This window comes from Leptidea sinapis, chromosome 23, assembly GCF_905404315.1.
Source record: "Leptidea sinapis chromosome 23, ilLepSina1.1, whole genome shotgun sequence".
Taxonomy (NCBI): Eukaryota; Metazoa; Arthropoda; class Insecta; order Lepidoptera; family Pieridae; genus Leptidea; species Leptidea sinapis.
In genome coordinates this window covers 12,302,777-12,322,479 of record NC_066287.1, presented here as the reverse complement: position 1 = coordinate 12,322,479, position 19,703 = coordinate 12,302,777, and the positions used below count along the sequence as shown (strand labels likewise).

At 35.8% G+C, this 19,703-nt stretch overlaps 2 protein-coding genes across 3 annotated transcripts in view; one reads left to right on the top strand and one right to left on the bottom strand.

Annotated features, from left to right (window-relative positions):
• Positions 1-19,703, top strand: part of LOC126971109 (myotubularin-related protein 9) — a 339,153-nt gene that overhangs the window by 143,073 nt on the left and 176,377 nt on the right. The gene's annotated exons all lie outside the window — the stretch shown is intronic.
• LOC126971125 (replication factor C subunit 4) lies at positions 83-19,606 on the bottom strand. 2 transcript variants are annotated; one of them, XM_050817280.1, is made up of 6 exons: positions 19,369-19,605; positions 19,026-19,301; positions 17,358-17,576; positions 16,968-17,127; positions 10,120-10,202; positions 83-855 (listed from the first exon to the last, which is right to left on the bottom strand). In XM_050817280.1, the coding sequence occupies exons 1-6, from the start codon at positions 19,473-19,475 to the stop codon at positions 648-650; spliced, it is 1,053 nt and encodes a 350-aa protein (XP_050673237.1). In that variant the 5' UTR covers positions 19,476-19,605; the 3' UTR covers positions 83-647. The 2 variants fall into 2 exon arrangements, with proteins under 2 accessions (XP_050673237.1, XP_050673238.1); XM_050817281.1 differs by lacking the exon at positions 83-855 and having other exon boundaries at positions 10,101-10,202; positions 19,369-19,606.

The following is a 19,703-nucleotide window of genomic DNA, read 5'->3' as shown; positions in this document are numbered from 1 at the left end:
TATAAAATACGTCAAGTGAATGTACGTTACTAAAGTATAAAATACGCCAAGTGTATTCGGCAACATTGAATAAAACAAAGGGTTAGCAACAAATTCGTATATTACCAAAACAATAGCGCTATTCTAAGAAAAACAAAAAGACATGCAATAACAATTTCTCCGTATCGATATTAGCAGAATGATTCATACAATCGTTTTACCTCGAACATCTACTCCACAGAGTACAAATCTAGAGTATCGAAAAACAAATTGTATAACAGATTTTAACACACATCTGATATTCTTTACAGTATTTCAAATCAATTAACATAAATTTAAGGTTTTTATATAAGTAATTGGGTTATTTCGGCGAATGTTTATTGCGAAGTTTTTAGAAAGCACCATTTTGAAAAAGAGAAAAGGCGGCATTTAGACCTAACGATTTCACACATTTCATTTGAAATGCTTTTAATTATAAACTAAGCACATGGTCAGACTTGCTACGGCCGGATCAGCGGACGGTCCGGCGTCGTACTCGGTACGGTCCGGATGGCAATAATTATAATTTTGTTCGATGAATAATCGAATATGGTCCGTTACCAGACCGTGTCCCATGGTTCGTCGTACCAAATCCGATCATGTGTTACATTTGAAAGAGACGCTACGTTTCAGGGATTTTTGTTGGCCATTATGATGGTGCAGCCCAGATCTGTGAGCTGCATGATCTCTGCCCCACCGTCCAGCAGCCGGTGGGAACAGACAGCCAGTTTCTCACTGATGTCACATTTCTGTTTGTTGGTCAAGTGGCCGCCGCTTACAACAGTAGCGCTGAGTTGCTCCAGTAGCTGCGATGCCGAGTATGCGTCCATTAGAAATCTATAACAAAATTCAAACTATGAAACGGAAAATGTACTCTTAAGTAGTTTGGTATATGAATTGATTACTTCATAATTCTTTTTAATGTCACTCCTAACACTACCACCGCTTCGGAAACAAAAGGCGCTCTGAGAGTTTTTCACTCTTTTTAATAAAATCTTAATTAAATATTTCTTGTGTGCGTGTGTATGTCACTGAACTCCTCCTATGAAACTTTCTGTCTCTTCAGGTGGATTCGAGGATGGTTTAGATTGACAATTGAACTACCTCCTAAGCGGCTGGACCGATTTTAATTATTTTTTTGTGTATTCCAGTCAATTTGAGATTGGGTTAGATTCTCAATTCCGTCCATATAATATAATTCTTCTGCTCATGTGTATGTTAGTAACTCGTCCTAACGGCTGGACCGATTTTTCAAGTTTAAGACGTGTGTACAGGACTAGTATACAATAAATTATAGTATGTTAGTGCAGAGTTTACATACATACGTAAAATTGATATATTGCACGCCCCTTAAGCTAAGCGTTGAGGTTAGTTACTCTCTACTCTCGACATGCCAAAAAAGCAGTTTACTCGAAACTGAATTATTATTTTATTTTTATCGCACCTACATGTTACATGAGTGCACTTATATCCAGTCCAGAGTAATCTGTAAGGTAATAAAATATATTTCTTCAATAACAATTTCTGAGTATAACATAGTAAATAATAACATTCAAAATAAACTTTTCAGGACGTCCGTGTATCATGTGGCAGGAAAATTGGTCGAAAATATTATCGTAGGTACTGGAATAATGTTTTATTATTACTAAAGTAACACACTGTGGACTTTCTCAATTAATATGATCGTTCAATTGTCTGTCGTTTAATTATTATTTATACTAAAAACTATATTTTTATAATTGGCTCCTTACAATATTGTTGACAAACTTCACAATTATACTGACAGTTATTTATTAACATGTTTATTTTTTGTCATGACACTGTACCTACTACTCACTTGGATCTCTTTAACTCTATTTTAATTTTCAATTAAAAATGACCCCCAATTTCCACGGTAGAGACACCTTCTAAGGCTTTCAGGGAATACAAGAGCTTTTATGCTTTTATTAAATGGAGAAGTGGTAAAACCAGTGGAATCTGCTGTATTTCTTGGCATTACTCTTGATTCCAAATTGCAGTGGGGCCCCCATATTGAAGGATTGGCGAATAGGCTTAGTTCTGCAGCATATGCGGTTAAGAAAATTAGTTATTTTCATAGTATTATGTCCTATGGTATATTGTTATGGGGCAGTGCGGCCGATATTAATATTATCTTTGTGCTGCAGAAGAGGGCTATTCGCGCGATTTATAACCTAGGTCCTAAAGAATCATTAAGAGAAAAATTTAAATAAATAAACATTTTGACTGTTGCTTCTCAATACATTTTTAATAATGTTCTGTATGTTCATAGGCACATTGAGGAATTTTCTAGAAACTGTGACATTCATAATGTTAACACGAGGAACAAACATAAACTTGTTATGCCTACTACTCGGTTGGGTCGAGTTAGTAAGTCTTTTGTTGGGCGATGTATTGACAAATGTGTTACGAAATTTAAAAGAATTGTTAAAAAACGTTTGCGTGGGAAAGGTTATTATAGCATAAACGATTTTCTTAATGACACCACGGACTGGAAATAAAGCGAACACCCTCAGGCTCTTTAATTATAAATGTTTATTGTACGATATTACATTGTAATCCATATTTTATATAAAAAAAAGCCCCGGTGAGTTTCTTGCGCCCATTCTTCTCAGGTCTGAGGCAGTCTCGTTTGAATGGGTGGTAGTTTTTGACGTTCAATAAGTGATTTTAAATCCTATTTTGAATAAAAATATTTGAATTTCATGAGAACGAGTGTACGTACTTGTACTTGTGTACACTTTTACAATTATTAATCAATACTATTGTGGAAAATGAGATTATGAGGCGTGCACGTTTAGTAGTTTTGTTGTGGTTTTGAGCTTTGACGAATTATTATTGTCATGACGAAAAATTGTTCATTTAAATGATACGTACTTAGATCTAGACTGCATGAGCCGTCGATCGAACAAGCGGCCATAATAGTGTAGTTTTAAAAAAAAAAAAATAATAATCATAACCTACCTATTGCGCCACTTAACACCAGTTCAATAGATATATTAATGCTTCTTTGACATAGAAGTCTTACTATAGTATAAGTTGTACACAATATGGAGGATAAAGATGCATGGTGCTTGTCTAGTCCTGCGCAGGTCCTGCACCTACAATTGTATAATACCTATGCGCAGGTCCTGCACCTACAATTGTATAATACCTATCATATTTAGTAGGCTTGTTCTATATGATTTCAAATATGGGCTGGGAATTTCTTATCAGTTCTTCTCCCCATGTCAGAGCTCCTTCGTTCCGTTCTTTTCAATTTCAGCAGTAGATTTAGTAGTTTTTACAGTGTTTTTTCTGGCAAGGAATTTTATTAATTGTAGGTCAATTTAGTACTTAGCTGATTATCATGAACGCAGTACAACCGCTTGAGTGAATAAAAATAGGATTGAGAGAGTAAGAATGATAAGAACGCCATTTTTTTTTTAATTGATTCAGCTTACAATACTAACCATTGCGACACGCAATGCCGTCAATATTGTTCAGTCATTACTATTGATCAGTTCATTATACAAGACGAGTAAATAAAATGTATGAAAACAATTTGTTATATTTTTAAAGTGATAATGCTCACTTCTGGGGTTAATACACAAATAAAATTTAAAAACAAAATTTTATGAACTATGCGGGACTCGAACCCACGACCTCTCTGATTCCGTGTGAGTGCTCTCCCAACTGAGCTAACCGTTCGAGTGACATATCGTCATAAAATCTTGTATGCTTTGTTCAACTCTCACGGAACGAGAGAGGTCGTGGGTTCGATTTAAGCAAAAAAAAAAATGTTTTCAAATATTATTTGTGTATTAATCCCAGAAGTGAGGGTTGTCACCTTAAAAACATAACAAATTGTTTAGATTAGCAAGAGCGACATCTCGAGTCAATTTCCTAATATGCAAATATTGGGGTTGAGCAGATTATAAACTGTAAAGTAGATCCTGTAGATGAAGCCACAACCTGAAAGTTGAACAAAGCATACAAGATTTTATGACGATACGTCACTCGAATGGTTAGCTCAGTTGGTAGAGAACTGGCACGGAACGCGAGAGGTCGTGAGTTCGAGTTCCGCATCGTGTATAAAAATTTGTTTTCAAATTTTATTTTTATAATGTATTTAGTATTGCCACAAATACTGAAACAATTAAAAAAAATATTTCTATTGCAAATAACATTTATTTCTTTTATAGTATGTTAGTTTAATACATAAATATAAAACAACTTAAAGTATAAAAAGCTTATTCGAAGAGGTCTCCATTAGCTGCAATACAGTCCTTTAAACGTTTAGGGCCAGTTATCAATAGAAGCATCTCTTTCCATGGGGAAATCCTTCACTGCCAATCGTATGGATTGTTTTAGGAACTCCAAATTATCATGACGTTTAGAGCAAGCCGTACTCTCTAAAACTGACCATAAATCATAATCCAGTGGAATAAGATCGGGACTAGACGACGGCCAGTCTTCTTCCGAGTCTTGATTTGATCACCTTTTTTCGTACAAACACAGACACGTGGACGGCTAGATATTTTTCTGTCACAAACAGAGGAGGTGTCATTGTACCTATTAATAGCCCGATACACAAACATTTTACTAATACCAAGTGTATGGAGTTATAAAAATTGCGTTTGGCTCCATACCTACTTTGTGTAATGCAATCACAGCGATTCGGTTCTCTATAATATCACCCCACTCCATTTTAATATCGCAAAATATTGTACAATGTATTGGCGCCAACATGAGAAATTCAATATGAACAATCATTTAAAAATGACAGATTCCAAATTCAAATGTAATTGTTGTCTATTTTATTTCGTTTCTTGTGCACGCAAATGCGTTTCGTCACAAATTGTCATCATTTGCTTCTCTACACAATAATAACAATTTCAACACACTTGCTGGTAAAGTGCGCCTTATTACATCGTTATTAGGGCCAAATACCGAACTATAACAGACACGTGCATAATAATATAATACACTGGTACATAATATACAAAGTTAAAGTTAGTACCTAACTGCAAATTATATGAGAGTAAACAAAGCATTTTCATCCAAATGTTTTAATTTTTGTGTGTGTTAATTCCGCCAATATTAGCCTTGAAACAATTCGACACGTGTTTCGCCTCTACACGAGGCATCCTCAAGAGATGTTGACTCGCCAGTCTCTGGCACGAGACAGAATTGAATGAGCCGGAAACCGCTCTTTTATACCCTCAATACAATTATGGGTAATACAATTTTTTTATAACAACAAAGCCGTTGAAATTCCATTTACAGTTTAGGAATAAATAAATAAATGTGTCTCGAATTAAGACGAATAAACATTTATAATTTTCAAATTATTTATCATTCACAAAAATTTGTTGTTATAATATATATGCATCTTATCATTAACATAATAATTATTATTATTAAATAAGTATTTAACGCGTGCAAAAATAAAATGCTCGCCATGTTCGATAATTTTTATATTTTGTTTGTATCGTTTTTGTTGTTGTGGTAAATAATTGTAAAAATGTCAAGTTTAGTATAGAAAATGAACATTTGATAGTTTTAACCCCCCCAGTAATATTAAGTGCAGCACAAAATGTAAACCAAAGCCTAATGAATACCTGCAAAAGTAGACAAAAGTACTCAGCTGCTTACGATAGTAATTAAACGATCTATGCAATACATGTTTGTTTTTTCCTCGCCAGTGTCTTAAAAAAGTTTTTCTATCGAGTACCTACTCTCTTGAGAAGGTCGCGGAATGGGGTAAATTGAACCTTGCCCAATTTAACCCCCAGAAGACTCAAGTTTGCGCGTTTACCACTACCAAAACCCCATTTGTCGTATCACCGCTCTTCGACAACACTTCCCTTAAAGCCTCGCCTAGTATCGGAATACTGGGTCTCGAAATCTCGAGCGATTGCCAATTTCGTGGTCACCTGGAGGGCAAAGCCAAATTGGCTTCAAATTTACTGGGCGTCATTAATAGAGCATGACAATACTTAAAGCCGGCTCACATTCTAGCGCTCTACAAAGCGCAGGTCCGGCCACACATGGAGTATTGCTGCCATCTCTGGTCTGGCGCATCCCAGTATCAGCTCGATCCATTTGAACGCGTGCAACGTAGAGCGGCTCGAATTGTCGGGGACCCAGTGCTCTTTAAACGGCTGGATCACTTGGCGTTGCGTAGAGATGTTGCTTAATTGTGTGTTTTCTACCGCATTTATCACGGGGAGTGTTCCGAAGAGCTGTTTAACCTGATTCCTGCCGCCGAATTCCACCTTCGCACGACACGCCACAAGTTAGGATATAATCCCCATCATCTGGATGTGTTTTTCCACGTACTACAAAGCTGTAGAATGAACTTCCTTGTGTTTCCGGGACGATACGACATGGGTACCTTAAAAAAAAAGCGCGCACACTTTCCTTAAAGGTGTTTCTGTGCTCCTGTTTCCTCTGGTGTTGCAAGAACTCTAGGAACCTGGACACAAAAACTCTGTAAAAGCAAATCCCCTTTTATTAGGAAATAGTTTGGTGCACTGTGCCTGTGACAGAGTAAGATGGTTACGACACTAGTGCCGTCTCCTATTTTAACATTATAAATAACTTCACATGTACAAAGTTTAATTAGTAGCACCTTGTTATTTACATTTAGAAAAATTAAACTGAAAATGTTTGTCATTCAGCTTGGGATGTTATTTTGTCAACCACATCTATAAACACAACATACTAAGGCTGATCTATAGATCATACTTAAGAGTTTCCTTAAGGCGAGGTTTTCCCAACACTTTAGGTAAAAACTGCGCGAACGTTAAACTGAAAATGTTTGTCATTCAGCTTGGGATGTTATTTTGTCAACCACATCTATAAACACAACATACTAAGGCTGATCTATAGATCATACTTAGAGTTTCCTTAAGGCGAGGTTTTCCCAACACTTTAGGTAAAAACTGCGCGAACGTTAGATTCGATAGGTACGCATGGAACACGGGCGTCGGGCATGGCTGAGAACGAACCGAGCGATGCGGGTCAACGACCGCCGACCCAGAAGGACCGCGTAATATTTTTAAAACTTTTTTTTAAAGTTGTGCTAGAGTACGAAATAACTGTGATAATATTTTTTATGCATTTTTGAAGTAAATCTTTTTTATCGACGTATGAGAGAAATGTTATATTCCGCTTATAATTATAATTTCAGCAATATTGATATCGTGTCCGAGGTTCTCGAGGGTGCAGAGAACGATTTTGTGATCATTTTTGAAATCCAAGATGGCCGCCGCACAAAATTATGAATTCAGCAATATGGATATCGTGTCCGAGGTTCTCGAGGGTGCAGATAACCGATTTTGTGATTATTTTTGAAATCCAAGATGGCCGCCGCACAAAATTATGATTTCAGCAATATGGATATCGTGTCCGAGGTTCTCGAGGGTGCAGATAACGATTTTGTGATTATTTTTGAAATCCAAGATGGCCGCCGCACAAAATTATGATTTCAGCAATATGGATATCGTGTCCGAGGTTCTCGAGGGTGCAGAGAACGATTGTGTGATCATTTTTGAAATCCAAGATGGCCGCCGCACTTAATTATGATTTCAGTAATATGGATATCGTGTCCGAGATTCTCGAGGGTGCAGAGAACGATTGTGTGATCATTTTTTAAATCCAAGATGGCCGCCTAACAGATGGAAAACGTAGATTTGACATAATATCAGATAATAGTAAAATGCCTACTATTTATTGCAGCTGTGAAGCAATTTGTGTTCTCATTTTGCCATGAAGACAAATGTTATTTTGTATTTGCATTTGCTTTAGCTGACATTGAAAATACTTCTAAATTTGTATTTACTGTAGTTATGTATTACCCAATAAAGATAGTTAATTCTAATCTAATTATGAAACTATGTTATGTTAGTATTTACTCTGATTTCCGCGAGTGTTACACATTTAAATAAAACACGTTTAAAAGATAAAAACTCGTGTTACTGTAACTGTGTTTTTACATTTTGTGTTTATTTAAATATGTTAGGTTGAAAAGATCGGCCTGTCTGCGTTAATACTCTTTGAATTGTGCTTTGAAACACGATATTTACTGCTCTGTGTGTGTGTAAATGTCTATTCTAAAGGCACCCTACACACTGCACCATTTTTAATTCAAGATTTGTTTATTATGTTGGAAATTAAATGAGTTCACATTTTTGATAAGTTATTACGTAAGCACTTCAATGTAGAGTTATTTGAAGTTTTCTTCAAGTTACATTGAAAATAATTCCCAATTTGTAATTATAGATTATAGGTACCACAACGGCACCTTTTTCTGCCGTGAAGCAAAAATGTGTAAGCATTATTATGGTTTGGTCTGAATGGCACTGTAGCTGTTGTTATTATTGGGCAAATGAGACTTGACATTTTAATTCAAAAATGTTTTATCCAATAAAGATAATTCTAATAGACTCCTATTAACAAATTGTTCTTCACGGATATTTTTGTCAAATATCTTTGACCATCCTCGTATTAATAATAGGTACTCCATTCCCGGACCGAGTTTTGTACCCGGCCTGGGTATGGAATGGGGCAGTTATTGCGTTTTTCGTAGGAAATTTCTCACTAGCAGCCCATAGTTCAGAAATGTAGATGCTCGCCCCCTTTTACGTGGGAATTAAACATAGTGAAACGTGGGTGGAAAAAATACACCTCTAACCCTTCAGGAATACAGATGTGAAACTGTGTAATGTTATGTAATTTCTTATATTGTTTATTTGTTTCGCAATAACAGGAAGTAAAAAATGAATGAATAAATACATAGACACAAGCCACATTTCATGTAGTGTGCATACTCCTTAATCATAGATTATTGTTTATGTTTAACTCCATAGGTAGGTGACCTCATTCTATTTATAAACAAAGTTAGGGTTGTCTAAGAAAAGAAATTGAAAAATAATATTTTTAATTTTGTAGGGAAGTTTTTTTCTTTTTTTTAATTATTTGTTAAAACTTAAACATCACCATACTATTGCATATGACCCAAATAACGTACCATTGAAGGGATGTTATAGCCTTTCTGGTTCACGTTGTATATTTCAACAAATACGCTGTCGCATCATCATTATTTTTTTACTATGATTCCCGCTTTGTACTTGTTTGCTAAAATCTTACGTAATGTGAGCCCGAGAGACACGAACACAGTACCTTCCTTGACAGTGGTCACGGGCGTACTGCTGGCTTGAGCGAGCATGCAACCAAGGCGTCGCGTTTGGTTTTTTACGAAAAAAATTAATATAAAATAATTCACAAAGCGTATTGATAAATCCCACGATGAAAACTTATAAATACTAATAAACTATCGAATAAAATAAGTTTTGTGTTTATAGCTATCATAGTTTTATGATAATATAAACAATTCAAATAAAAAAGACTATTTTTCAAAAAATAAATCTATCGAGATTTGTTTTCGTAATCGTGTTGTCGAAACAGCGATAATTTATATAAAGAAATGAAGATAAACATGTCAAAAAATTGGAACCGTAGTATTTGTAGAAGTATTTTAAGTAGATTTTTAAAAATGTTACTTTTTAGGACTATAGCGCCTTAAGTAAAACTTAGCTGAGTGCGATACAACATGCATTGGGCTGTCTAAGCTTACACTGAGTGAACTTTACGCAAGTAAAGTTAGAGCCAAGCATTGATGTTTTAATATGTAGCTAGTTCATTGAATTGCATTTTATCAGCCATTTTAGCATCAAGTCAACAGTCAAATACTGAAAACATAATATTAACTCACATAATTCTCATAAATACAACAATATCAACCGCTATCAAAGTAAACCGCCTCACATTATTGAAATATGGATCAAGTTGTAATTTATGGAGCGATTGTGTAGTATGTATACCTTACTACTAAGATAGTTATAGTCATAGAAACCTCCTTATATTTCAGTTAATTTTTTATAGTCTGTCAACTTTGTGCACGATCGTCCCACGTAATTTATTCATTTGTTGCCATAACAAGAAACTTACCAATGTTATTTCTTCTAGTGATAGATATGTTTAATTATTTGTTTTTTCGGGCGGCTTTAGGCAACAGGCGTAATATAAAATACTTACTTTTCCACGAATTGTTCTAAATCGGAATATTCCTTTATATTTAGGTATTCATTGACCATTGCTTCTGGCACCAACCCTGTGACCTAAAATGAAAAACACTAATTGATTACATTGTAAAGGTTGGAAAGTAATTATTATTAATAAAAATATAGTTATATTGTAACTAGGCAAGAAAAACGTTCACCTAGGGGTTAGTGATACGCCCTGCCCATTACAATGCAGTGCTGCTCAGGAGTCTTGAAAAACCCGAAACTAAGCGTAACCACAATTTGCCAATGACATTCTATGCATATAGGCAAAAATTACGTCGAATAAAAACAAAGCACATGTCACAGATTACACCATAATAAGCTTTGACTGCTATTGTGAATAATTATGATATTACATAAATACATTGTGAATTTACTCCAGTTGATTAAAATATTCTTGGTCAATAAGCAACAAAGTAAAACATTTATTCAGTTCAGATTTAATTCTAACAGTGACAGTTGACACACGACTAAGGAGAAAAGTGTGCTTACATTGTCTTTAAGCACACTTTTGCCGTTCCGCTATCAGACTGTCAACGATATGTCCTTATATGTGTATAAAACTTCATTGGAGTACGTATTCGAGTTATTCGCTCAGGCTGTCGAAGAAGTAATACGACATGTCGCTGGGAGGACCAGGCACGCCATAAAGCTCTGTTCAAACTGAGGCGAATAACGCGACGGACGTGGGACGCGTTTTAGAGCAATTCTATCGCTCGCTTAGCCTCTCAAACTGACGCGACTACTCGCGTCAATTTGAACACGTCCATACAAGTTAGTTGACACAATCGGCGCGAGCGACTTCTGTCTGTGGAACGACTGATCGGCATAAGGTAATGGGTTCATAAAAACTACTGAAATATTTATAATATATATATATATAATAATATATATAAAATAATAATATATATATATATATATAATAATATATATATATATATATATATATATATATATATACATATATATATATATATATACATATATATATATATATATATATATATATATACATATATATATATATATATACATATATATATATATATATATACATATATATGTATATGTCGGAGAATTAGAATATAAAAGTAATATGGCCTGTATGATTATATTCTACTCTGTGTATAGGGCTGAACTGATGGCGAACGTCATCTTTCAAAGTGTGTTTGAAGTTGTCACTGTGTACGTCACTGTCGGTGACGTGATTAATCAGTAGAGCGTTCATTTAGAAGTCGCAGTCGTCTTCAAGCTAGCGCCCGCGCCGGTTGTGCGCACTGATCGACTTAAAACAACATGGAGGATACCAACGCGGTGACGCCCGATTTTAAATCCAAATAAATCTCCGATATATATATATATATATATACTTATACAGCAATTATACATGAATTTACATAAATAAATATATTAGATAAGTTTCTATTAAATTTTTGGTTAGCAAATGTTAAAGTGAATCGATTTTGAATCGTTTCAATATTCCTTTTTTAATATATAACGGCAATATTTTATATATTCCGTGATTCGGTCTCTTTACTACTCTGTAACACTACAATACGTCCCGCTGGACAAATATTATTATAGCACAAGTCAATGGTTGTATTCTTCTTCAAACATAACTCTGATGTCTATTTTCGTGAAACGCTACGAAAGGATTGTCTCCTCCTAAAAACTGTAATTAATTATTTGGGCGTTGTTTTATGTTAGTTGTTCCAATAAATCACTACTTATTCTCTGGTATTCCATATTAAACTACGAGGCAACATGTATAACGCGGCTATGTCTAGTATATCTTCGTAGATACATTATTTAACATGAACATATAATATAAACAATAATTATAGGTGTTACTATTTATATATCTAAAGTTAAAGTATACACAACATTACAAAATTAAAAAACTAATACCAAAAACGATTTAGAAAGATAAAAATAATGAATTAACTACTAATTGCTTATTTACTAATATATATTTTTAAATTTTTTATGGTAAGATCACCTGTATTTATAAAAGTTAAAATTTAAAAAAAAACGTCAATTTTTTGACCTTATTTAAATATTTTTATTGTTGTACACATATGAGTTAAATGCGAGAGTTTAAATTTTAAGCTGTAGTTATTTCTATAAAATTTAATAAATATTCTCTTAATATTTAGTATAATATAACTATTTTTCGTACTTACATCAAACTTATTTCTATTTGTACTTAAAATTACCGATAAGTTCAATTTTTCGTACAGCAGCTCAAATTGTCGGGAACCCAGTGTTATATGAACGGCTGGATCACTTGACGTTGCGTAGAGACGTCGCTTCATTGTGTGTCTTCTACCGCAATTATAACGGACAGTGTTCCGAAGAGCTGTTTCACCTGATTTCTGCGTCGAATTCCATCTTCGACACGCCACAAATAAGGACATCATCCCCACCAACTGGATGTGTGGCAGTCCTCCATACTGCGGTTTTCAAGGAGCTTTCTTCCAAGAACACAAAGCTGTGGAATGAGCTTCCTTGTGCGTTTTCGTACGCTTTCACCGCATCTTCAGGGCTCGTAAAGCGAATACCTCGAATTGTATCTTTAGTTCTAAGGAATAAATAAAAGTCGCACGGCGCCAGGTCAGGACTGTATGGCGGATGACTCATTATCTCGACGCCTTCCATAGTCAAATAATCAACAGTCCATTTTGCCGAGTGCGCTGAAGCATTGTCATGGTGAAGGACGATCCTGCTTCGAGGGCGCTGCTGTCAAAAATTTTCCAAGACAACAGGCAAACAGCGATTGACATATCAGTCTGCAGTAACTGTCCTTCCACCTTCTAGCACAATTGTCGCGAAATGACCTTTCCGACCAAAGAATGAGGCAATCATCTTTTTTCCTTGACTTCTTGCTTTCTTTACCTTAGTTGGCCGATCTTCGAAAGGAAACACCCACTGAGCTGATTGTCTTGGTTTCGGGTTCGTAGCAATATATATGTAGTACAAAGCTTCCTGACGCCTAACTGTTCGTGTAATATTTTTTGAACTTTACTCATACCAATGCCTAGACTTGCCCGTATCTGCTGATAGGCCACTCTTATATCTTCCTCTATCATGCGTCGCACAGCACTAATGTTATCTTCAGTAGTCGCTGTTAACGTCCCTCACGCGGATCATCATTGAGATTGCTACGGCCACGCTTAAACTCGTTAAACCAATTGTAAATAGTGGCACGAGATGGGGCTTCATTAAGAAAATAAGAAAGATTCATTAAAAAAAAGAAGCTAATCGCAGCCTATCATAGCTTCGTTTTCTAGCGTTAGGTTAATTTTCACGTGTAACAAGAGTTTTAGATTTGCCGCCTATACCCAAAAACAAATGACAAATGAATGCACTAAACATCATTAGCAATATTTCTAACTGGCCAGTTCTAAACATTTTCAGTGTTACCCACGTATACTTAGCTTGGCCATAAATACTGTTACAATTAAAAATAAACAAAATATTACTTTTGAGTTTGGAATCTGTCATTTTTATTGAGTTTTCTCATTTTGGCGCCAAAACATTGTACAATATTTTGCGATATTAAAATGGAGTGGGGTGATAAAGAAAACCGAATCGCTGTGATTGCATTACACAAAGTAGGTATGGAGCCAAATGCAATTTTGAAAACTCTCCATACGCCCAAGCATACAAATATTAGGAAAATATTTTTGTTCTATTAACAGGGACAATGAGACCACCTCTGTTCGTGACAGAAAAAGATCTGGCCGTCCTCGTAGTGTTCGTACGATAAAGGTGGTCAGAGCAGTAAGGTAAAGAATTCCAAGAAATCATGTCCGAAAGCAAAACATATTATCTCGGGAGATGAAGCACCTAGAACCATGTGGCGTATTTTAAAAGATGACTTACGACTTGCAGCCTATAAGAGACGTACCTACTGGTCATTTCTTAACTGATAATTTAAAAAAGAATAGGGTGGTGAAATTTAAACAACTACTGAAGCGGTACGCAAAGGGGAGGTCAAAGAAAAATATTGTTTACTGATGAGATTTTTTTTACAATTTACCAACATTTTAACAAACAAAACTACCGTATTTATGATCAAATCTTTAAGGAAACTTCCCAATTAGTCGACAGAGTGCAACGTGGGCACTATCTGACTTCAGTGATGGTTTGGTGGGGTATTAGCTGTGAAGGGGTGACTGAGCCATACTTTTGTGAAAAAGGTATCAAAACATCAGCACAAGTGTATCAAGATGCCATTCTTGAGAAGGTAGTGAAGCTCTGTAACAACACTATGTTCAATAACCAAGAATGGTCCTTCCAGCAAGACTCGGCGCCGGGTCTTAAAGCTCGGTCTAGGCAATCTTGGTTGGAAACGAACGTTTCGGACTTAATCAGAGCTGGCCGTCGTCTAGTCCCGATCTTAATCCGCTGGATTACTATTTATGTTCAGTTTTAGAGAGTACGGCGGCGACTGGTTGCGCCACCGTGTCCCGGTAAAATATAGCCCTAAATCTAAACTGGCCTTCAAAAGTAAGTATCACACTTTTAAAATTGGGAAAACGTTTTAAGTTCACACGATATACTTTCGAAATAAAAAGGACTCCAAAGAGAATTTAATTTTGTACATAAAAACTTTATAGTCGGTAACCTTCTTTTAAGAATTGGCTGAAAAAAAACTTCAAAAACAAAACCATTCCTTTTTCAACGTGAACGTTTCCGAATTACAATTTTACCATTCACATTTTTCTTTCTGTTTTAAATTTTTTTTCAAGATCGATGGGTCTTGTTTTAAAAATTTATGCTAAAAAGCACATAACATTTCTTTATCATGCCTCTTTCAGTTGAAGAATGTGCTAGGATCATGGCTTTTCTGGAACTAGGCATCAGTATGCGTCGCACTGCAAGAATGGTGGGTGTGACGGTACGAACGGTCCAGAAGGTAAAGCGAAGGTACGAAGAGACTGAACACCATCTGAGGAGACCTTGTAATGGCAGACCCAGGTATACCAGTGCCCGAGAAGATCGTTATATTATTTCGACTGTGTTAAGAAATCGCCACCAAAATTCAGTTGAAGTCCAGCAACAGCTACTTCAGACCCGGAGGGACTACATTAGTGACAGTACAGTGAGAAGAAGACTTGCTGAAGCAAATTTGAAACCCCGAAGACCAGCGAGTGGCCCAAAACTCGAGAGACAGCATCGAGTAGCGATACTGCGATACTCCCGTGAACACATGCGGTGGGATGAAGAAGAATGGTCAAGAATTTTGTTTGCAGATGAGTCTCGATTCTCCATTTACACTTCTGATGGAAGGCAAAGTGTTTACAGGCGACCTGGTGAGCGATACCTTCAAGCCTGCATCTCAGAAAGAGTCCAATACGGTGGAGGCAGTGTACATGTATGGGCTGGTATATCTTCAGAAGGTCGCACAGAGCTAGTAGCCATAGAAAATGGCACCATCACTGGGCAAAGATATGCTCAAGAGATTCTCAATGAGTATGCAGGGCCGTATTTAGCAAATATGCGTGATGGATCGATGCTGATGCATGATAATGCCCGGCCACACACGGTTCATATCGTACAAGAGTATATTCAGGAGGTCGGTATCAGCGTGATGGCTTGGCCATCAAGAAGTCCTGATCTCAACCCGATTGAACACGCCTGGGATGAGCTTGGGAGGCTAGTCAGAAATCGCAGACCACCACCTACTACCCTCAAGGCACTAAAGCAGGCACTAGTAGAAGAATGGGAGAATATTCCCCAACATCGGCTCCAAAACCTAGTGTTCAGTATACCAAACCGGCTCGAAGCTGTTATCAGAGCTCGAGGAGGCAATACCAGTTATTAAAAATTAAATAACATGTCTTACATTTTAGTTGAATTTTTTTACACTAAACTAAAAATGTCTATTTTCATTGTTTTATCTTTTTTAAGTTAAAAATGTTACGAATGTATAATTTTAGTTTCTAAGAATTAAAGCCTATAAAATTTGCAACAAAACGTTTTTAATCTTAAATCTTTACCTTCTATATTTAAGAAAAAAAATTAATTTGAAAAGTGTGATACTTACTTTTGCAGGCCAGTGTATATTTGCAGGAGTTGACACAAGTCATTCCTAACGTTCAACAATATTACCTATATATTGTCCTTCTCTGATAACTCTAAGACAACAATAAACAATAACATATTATATGGTCACGATAAATCTAATTTATCACGCCATTCAATTATTCTTTATTACTTTATTGTATTTGCAGTCCAAAATAACATTTAATTTATTTTATTTAATCGAATTGAAGGAAAATCAAATGTACCGCCGTAATAATTTGCGTGCATTAAGGGACTCTCCGAAGTTTTCACTTTTATCGTGATTTCCTAAGGACAAATGTTGTTTTTAGTAGCAACGCACTACCACCACACCCTTATTTGCCGTAAAATACTGTACTGTGTGTTGCATTCCCATACGACTGGATGCTAATGTACTTAAAATGGTATTTTCCGTAACTCATGACATTCTATATACAAAAGAGAAGGGCAAACGAGCACGCAGTTCATATAATCACCTCCGTCTACATTCTCATGCAAGACCAGAGAATTCGTACAAGTGTTGTCGAACTCTAAAACGGAGATTATATTTATTCATCCATTGCCACTTATTTAATAAGCATTTCAGCACCCAGAAAACGAATATTTCCAGAGCGAAAAATGTTTACTTTGGTTAATATTTTATATTATAATTTTAATAATTTAACTATGAAAGGTTTATTAGCAATTATTCTCAACCAAACGCTTTCGAATTAAGTAAATAATCTAAGAATTGATCAAGGGAATGTTTACCTCAATCAATCCTTCAGCAGTTATCTTGCCCAGTAATCTCTGGCAGCACTGGAGGGCAGTTAGTGCCCGCCGCAGGTCACCATCACATGTGTCCACTGCCTGGTGTAGAACATCACCTTCTCCAACATTCACACCTTCAGATTCACATACTTCGCGTAATCTGTAAGATATTATGAATTTCTATGGTCATTGTCCAAGATGGAGAAAAAAAAACTTGGTCAGTGCAGGTTTCTGGTGCCTCTAATAACCTACCACAAACTTTTTTGTATTATGACATAAATAATTCGTTATCCATCAAATTTAAACAAAAACCCTAATTCTTTCTTAATATCCAGGTAAATGCTTCATTAAATCTAATTGCAGAAGCATAATGTTATACTAGATACATACCTTTTAATAACATTCTCCCTTGACAGTGGTTTAAACCTAAATTTTGAACATCTGCTTGTTATGGGTGGAATAATCCTTGAAACATAATTGCATATGAGGCAGAAACGAGTTGTTCTTGTCTCTCTCTCCATTGTTCTACGCAAGGCGGCTTGAGCTGCATTTGTCATTGAGTCGGCTTCATCAAGGATGACTAATTTAAATGGTGGACATGGTCTGCCACTGAAATCATTTCTATTGTTAATGGTGGTAAGCTAAGTAATTAGACAATCAATAACATGACCACCAAACTTCCCCCTTGAACCATGCAGCAGTAAGAGACCTATACATACTTATGTTTGATTTTTTTTTTTATGGAATAGGAGGACAAACGAGCGTACGGGTCACCTGTTAAGTGATCACCGCCGCCCATACTCTCTTGCAACACCAGAGGAATCAACAGCTCTTCGGAACACTCCCCGTGATAAATGCGGTAGAAGACACACAATGAAGCGATGTCTCTATGCAACACCAAGTGATCCAGCCGTTCACAGAGTACTGGGTCCCCGACATGCATGCTCATGGCATTCAGAAACCAAACAAGATGTAAATACTATGTAATAAGAGGGGGGACTGCCTTAGTAAAAATTGACATTTACTATTGTATGAATATGTTTCAGTAATTTAACATAAGTTTGAAATAGTAGTAATTACAGTATTACGATTGGCCACAAAATATAATCTGGCTAAGTTTGAAAGTGAACAGATGCTAAACACATAATGGATTTTGGCTATCTCCTTTTTTACAAGATTATAGCTAATTTACTGAATTAGGTGTTACTTTGCGGAAATCCATAATTATACAAATGCTCTTTAAGTTTTCTTTAGTGTTAATTCCCCCAATATTTGTTTTTAAAACAATTTGACATGTGTTTCACCTCTATACGAGGCATCCTCAGGACGTGTTGTCTCGCCAAAATCTGGCATGAGACTCAGTGTCCAATTGTTTTAAAAACAAATATTGGCGGAATTAACACTAAAGAAAACTTAAATCATTTGTAAGATTATAGCTGTCTGCTATCTGTGATGAAGATGAAAAACAACAAAAATGCAGATTTGTTCCATTATGTGGTGTAAAAATGTAACAGAAGTACAAACTAAAGCTCACTATAACATTAACTATCACCAGTGAGTACAATTAACATAATTCCGTTCTATCATACCACTTTTAGTGGAAAGTGATGTGGTTGTTAATTGTTGTTAATTATTTTGATAGCATAAAGGCCGCCATACCCACATGCCAAAATTGGCGGACCAAGACTTCCTATTAAAAGTTTGAATTGTCGGTGTCTTTAAATGTCTTTGTGAAGTTCTGGCTTGTAAATTAGAAGTGATGAATGAATATACAGTAAAATAAATTATCTTGTTTTTAATACAATTATAAATTTAAAATTATACACATCCTATCTGTTTTATGTAGTTAATATGAAATAACTTGGCTTTTCGGTGTGACTGTGATGTTGTCATTCCTTTCTATGCACCGGGCCAAATCATATGATTGTCAGTTTTTTACTAAAGTACCTTGTCTTTGTACTAGTTCATAGAATATGCATGTCACCCACACCACAGTGCCTATCACCCATGGACTGTCTCATGCCTCTACAAAATATAATGAAATATGCTAAGACTTACTCAGATTTGGTAGAACTAACAGTCAATTGAGCAAATGCTTTGACCTTGTCTCTTATTACTTGTATTCCCCTTTCATCTGATGCATTAAGTTCTAATACTCTGTCTCTTGTGATATCACCAAATAACTGTCTTGCTGCTGCTAGGATCGCACTAGTTTTACCCGTTCCTGGAGGTCCATAGAACAATAAATGAGGCAAATCGCTTCCAGAAAGGCACTCTCTTAGCACTTGTACTACCTCTCCTTGATCCACTATGTCATCAATTGTTTTAGGTCGGCTGAAAATGTAACAAATATAATAGACGTCGGGATAAATTAAATATTACAATTTAAGAGCCAGCTTACTATTTTTCAACCCATGGTGCCGGTGGTTTCTTTTTGGAAGTTTTTACACCCGATGTAGAGGCTTTTTCTGACGCTGATATTTTCCCAGTTTTAAGGAAAGCTTGCATTATGAATTCGTAACTTTTGGTTTCAAAATTACTGCGATATTACTTATTCTTCTTATAAACAAATCCAAAACTTTTACCGTACGACTGCCGCTCGCGCTCTTTTCTTTTCCAAGATAACATACTGATTAATGACATTGACATATCACAAAGTGACCAGTGAATGACAACTGACGTTGTAGTCTGTAGTAGTTGCTACTATTTTTGTTATATGGAAAAGGAGGACCAACA

Bases quoted from the DNA above. Each gene is read 5' to 3' on its own strand.
- LOC126971125 (XM_050817280.1), bottom strand. From the start codon at position 19,475: ATGCAAGCTTTCCTTAAAACTGGGAAAATATCAGCGTCAGAAAAAGCC. The intron at 17,577-19,025 runs GTAAGTCTTAGC...AAATGATTTCAG, and splicing joins GTTAGTTCTACCAAATCTGA to TGGCAGACCATGTCCACCAT. The intron at 856-10,119 runs GTAAGTATTTTA...ATTTTGTTATAG, and splicing joins TTAGAACAATTCGTGGAAAA to ATTTCTAATGGACGCATACT.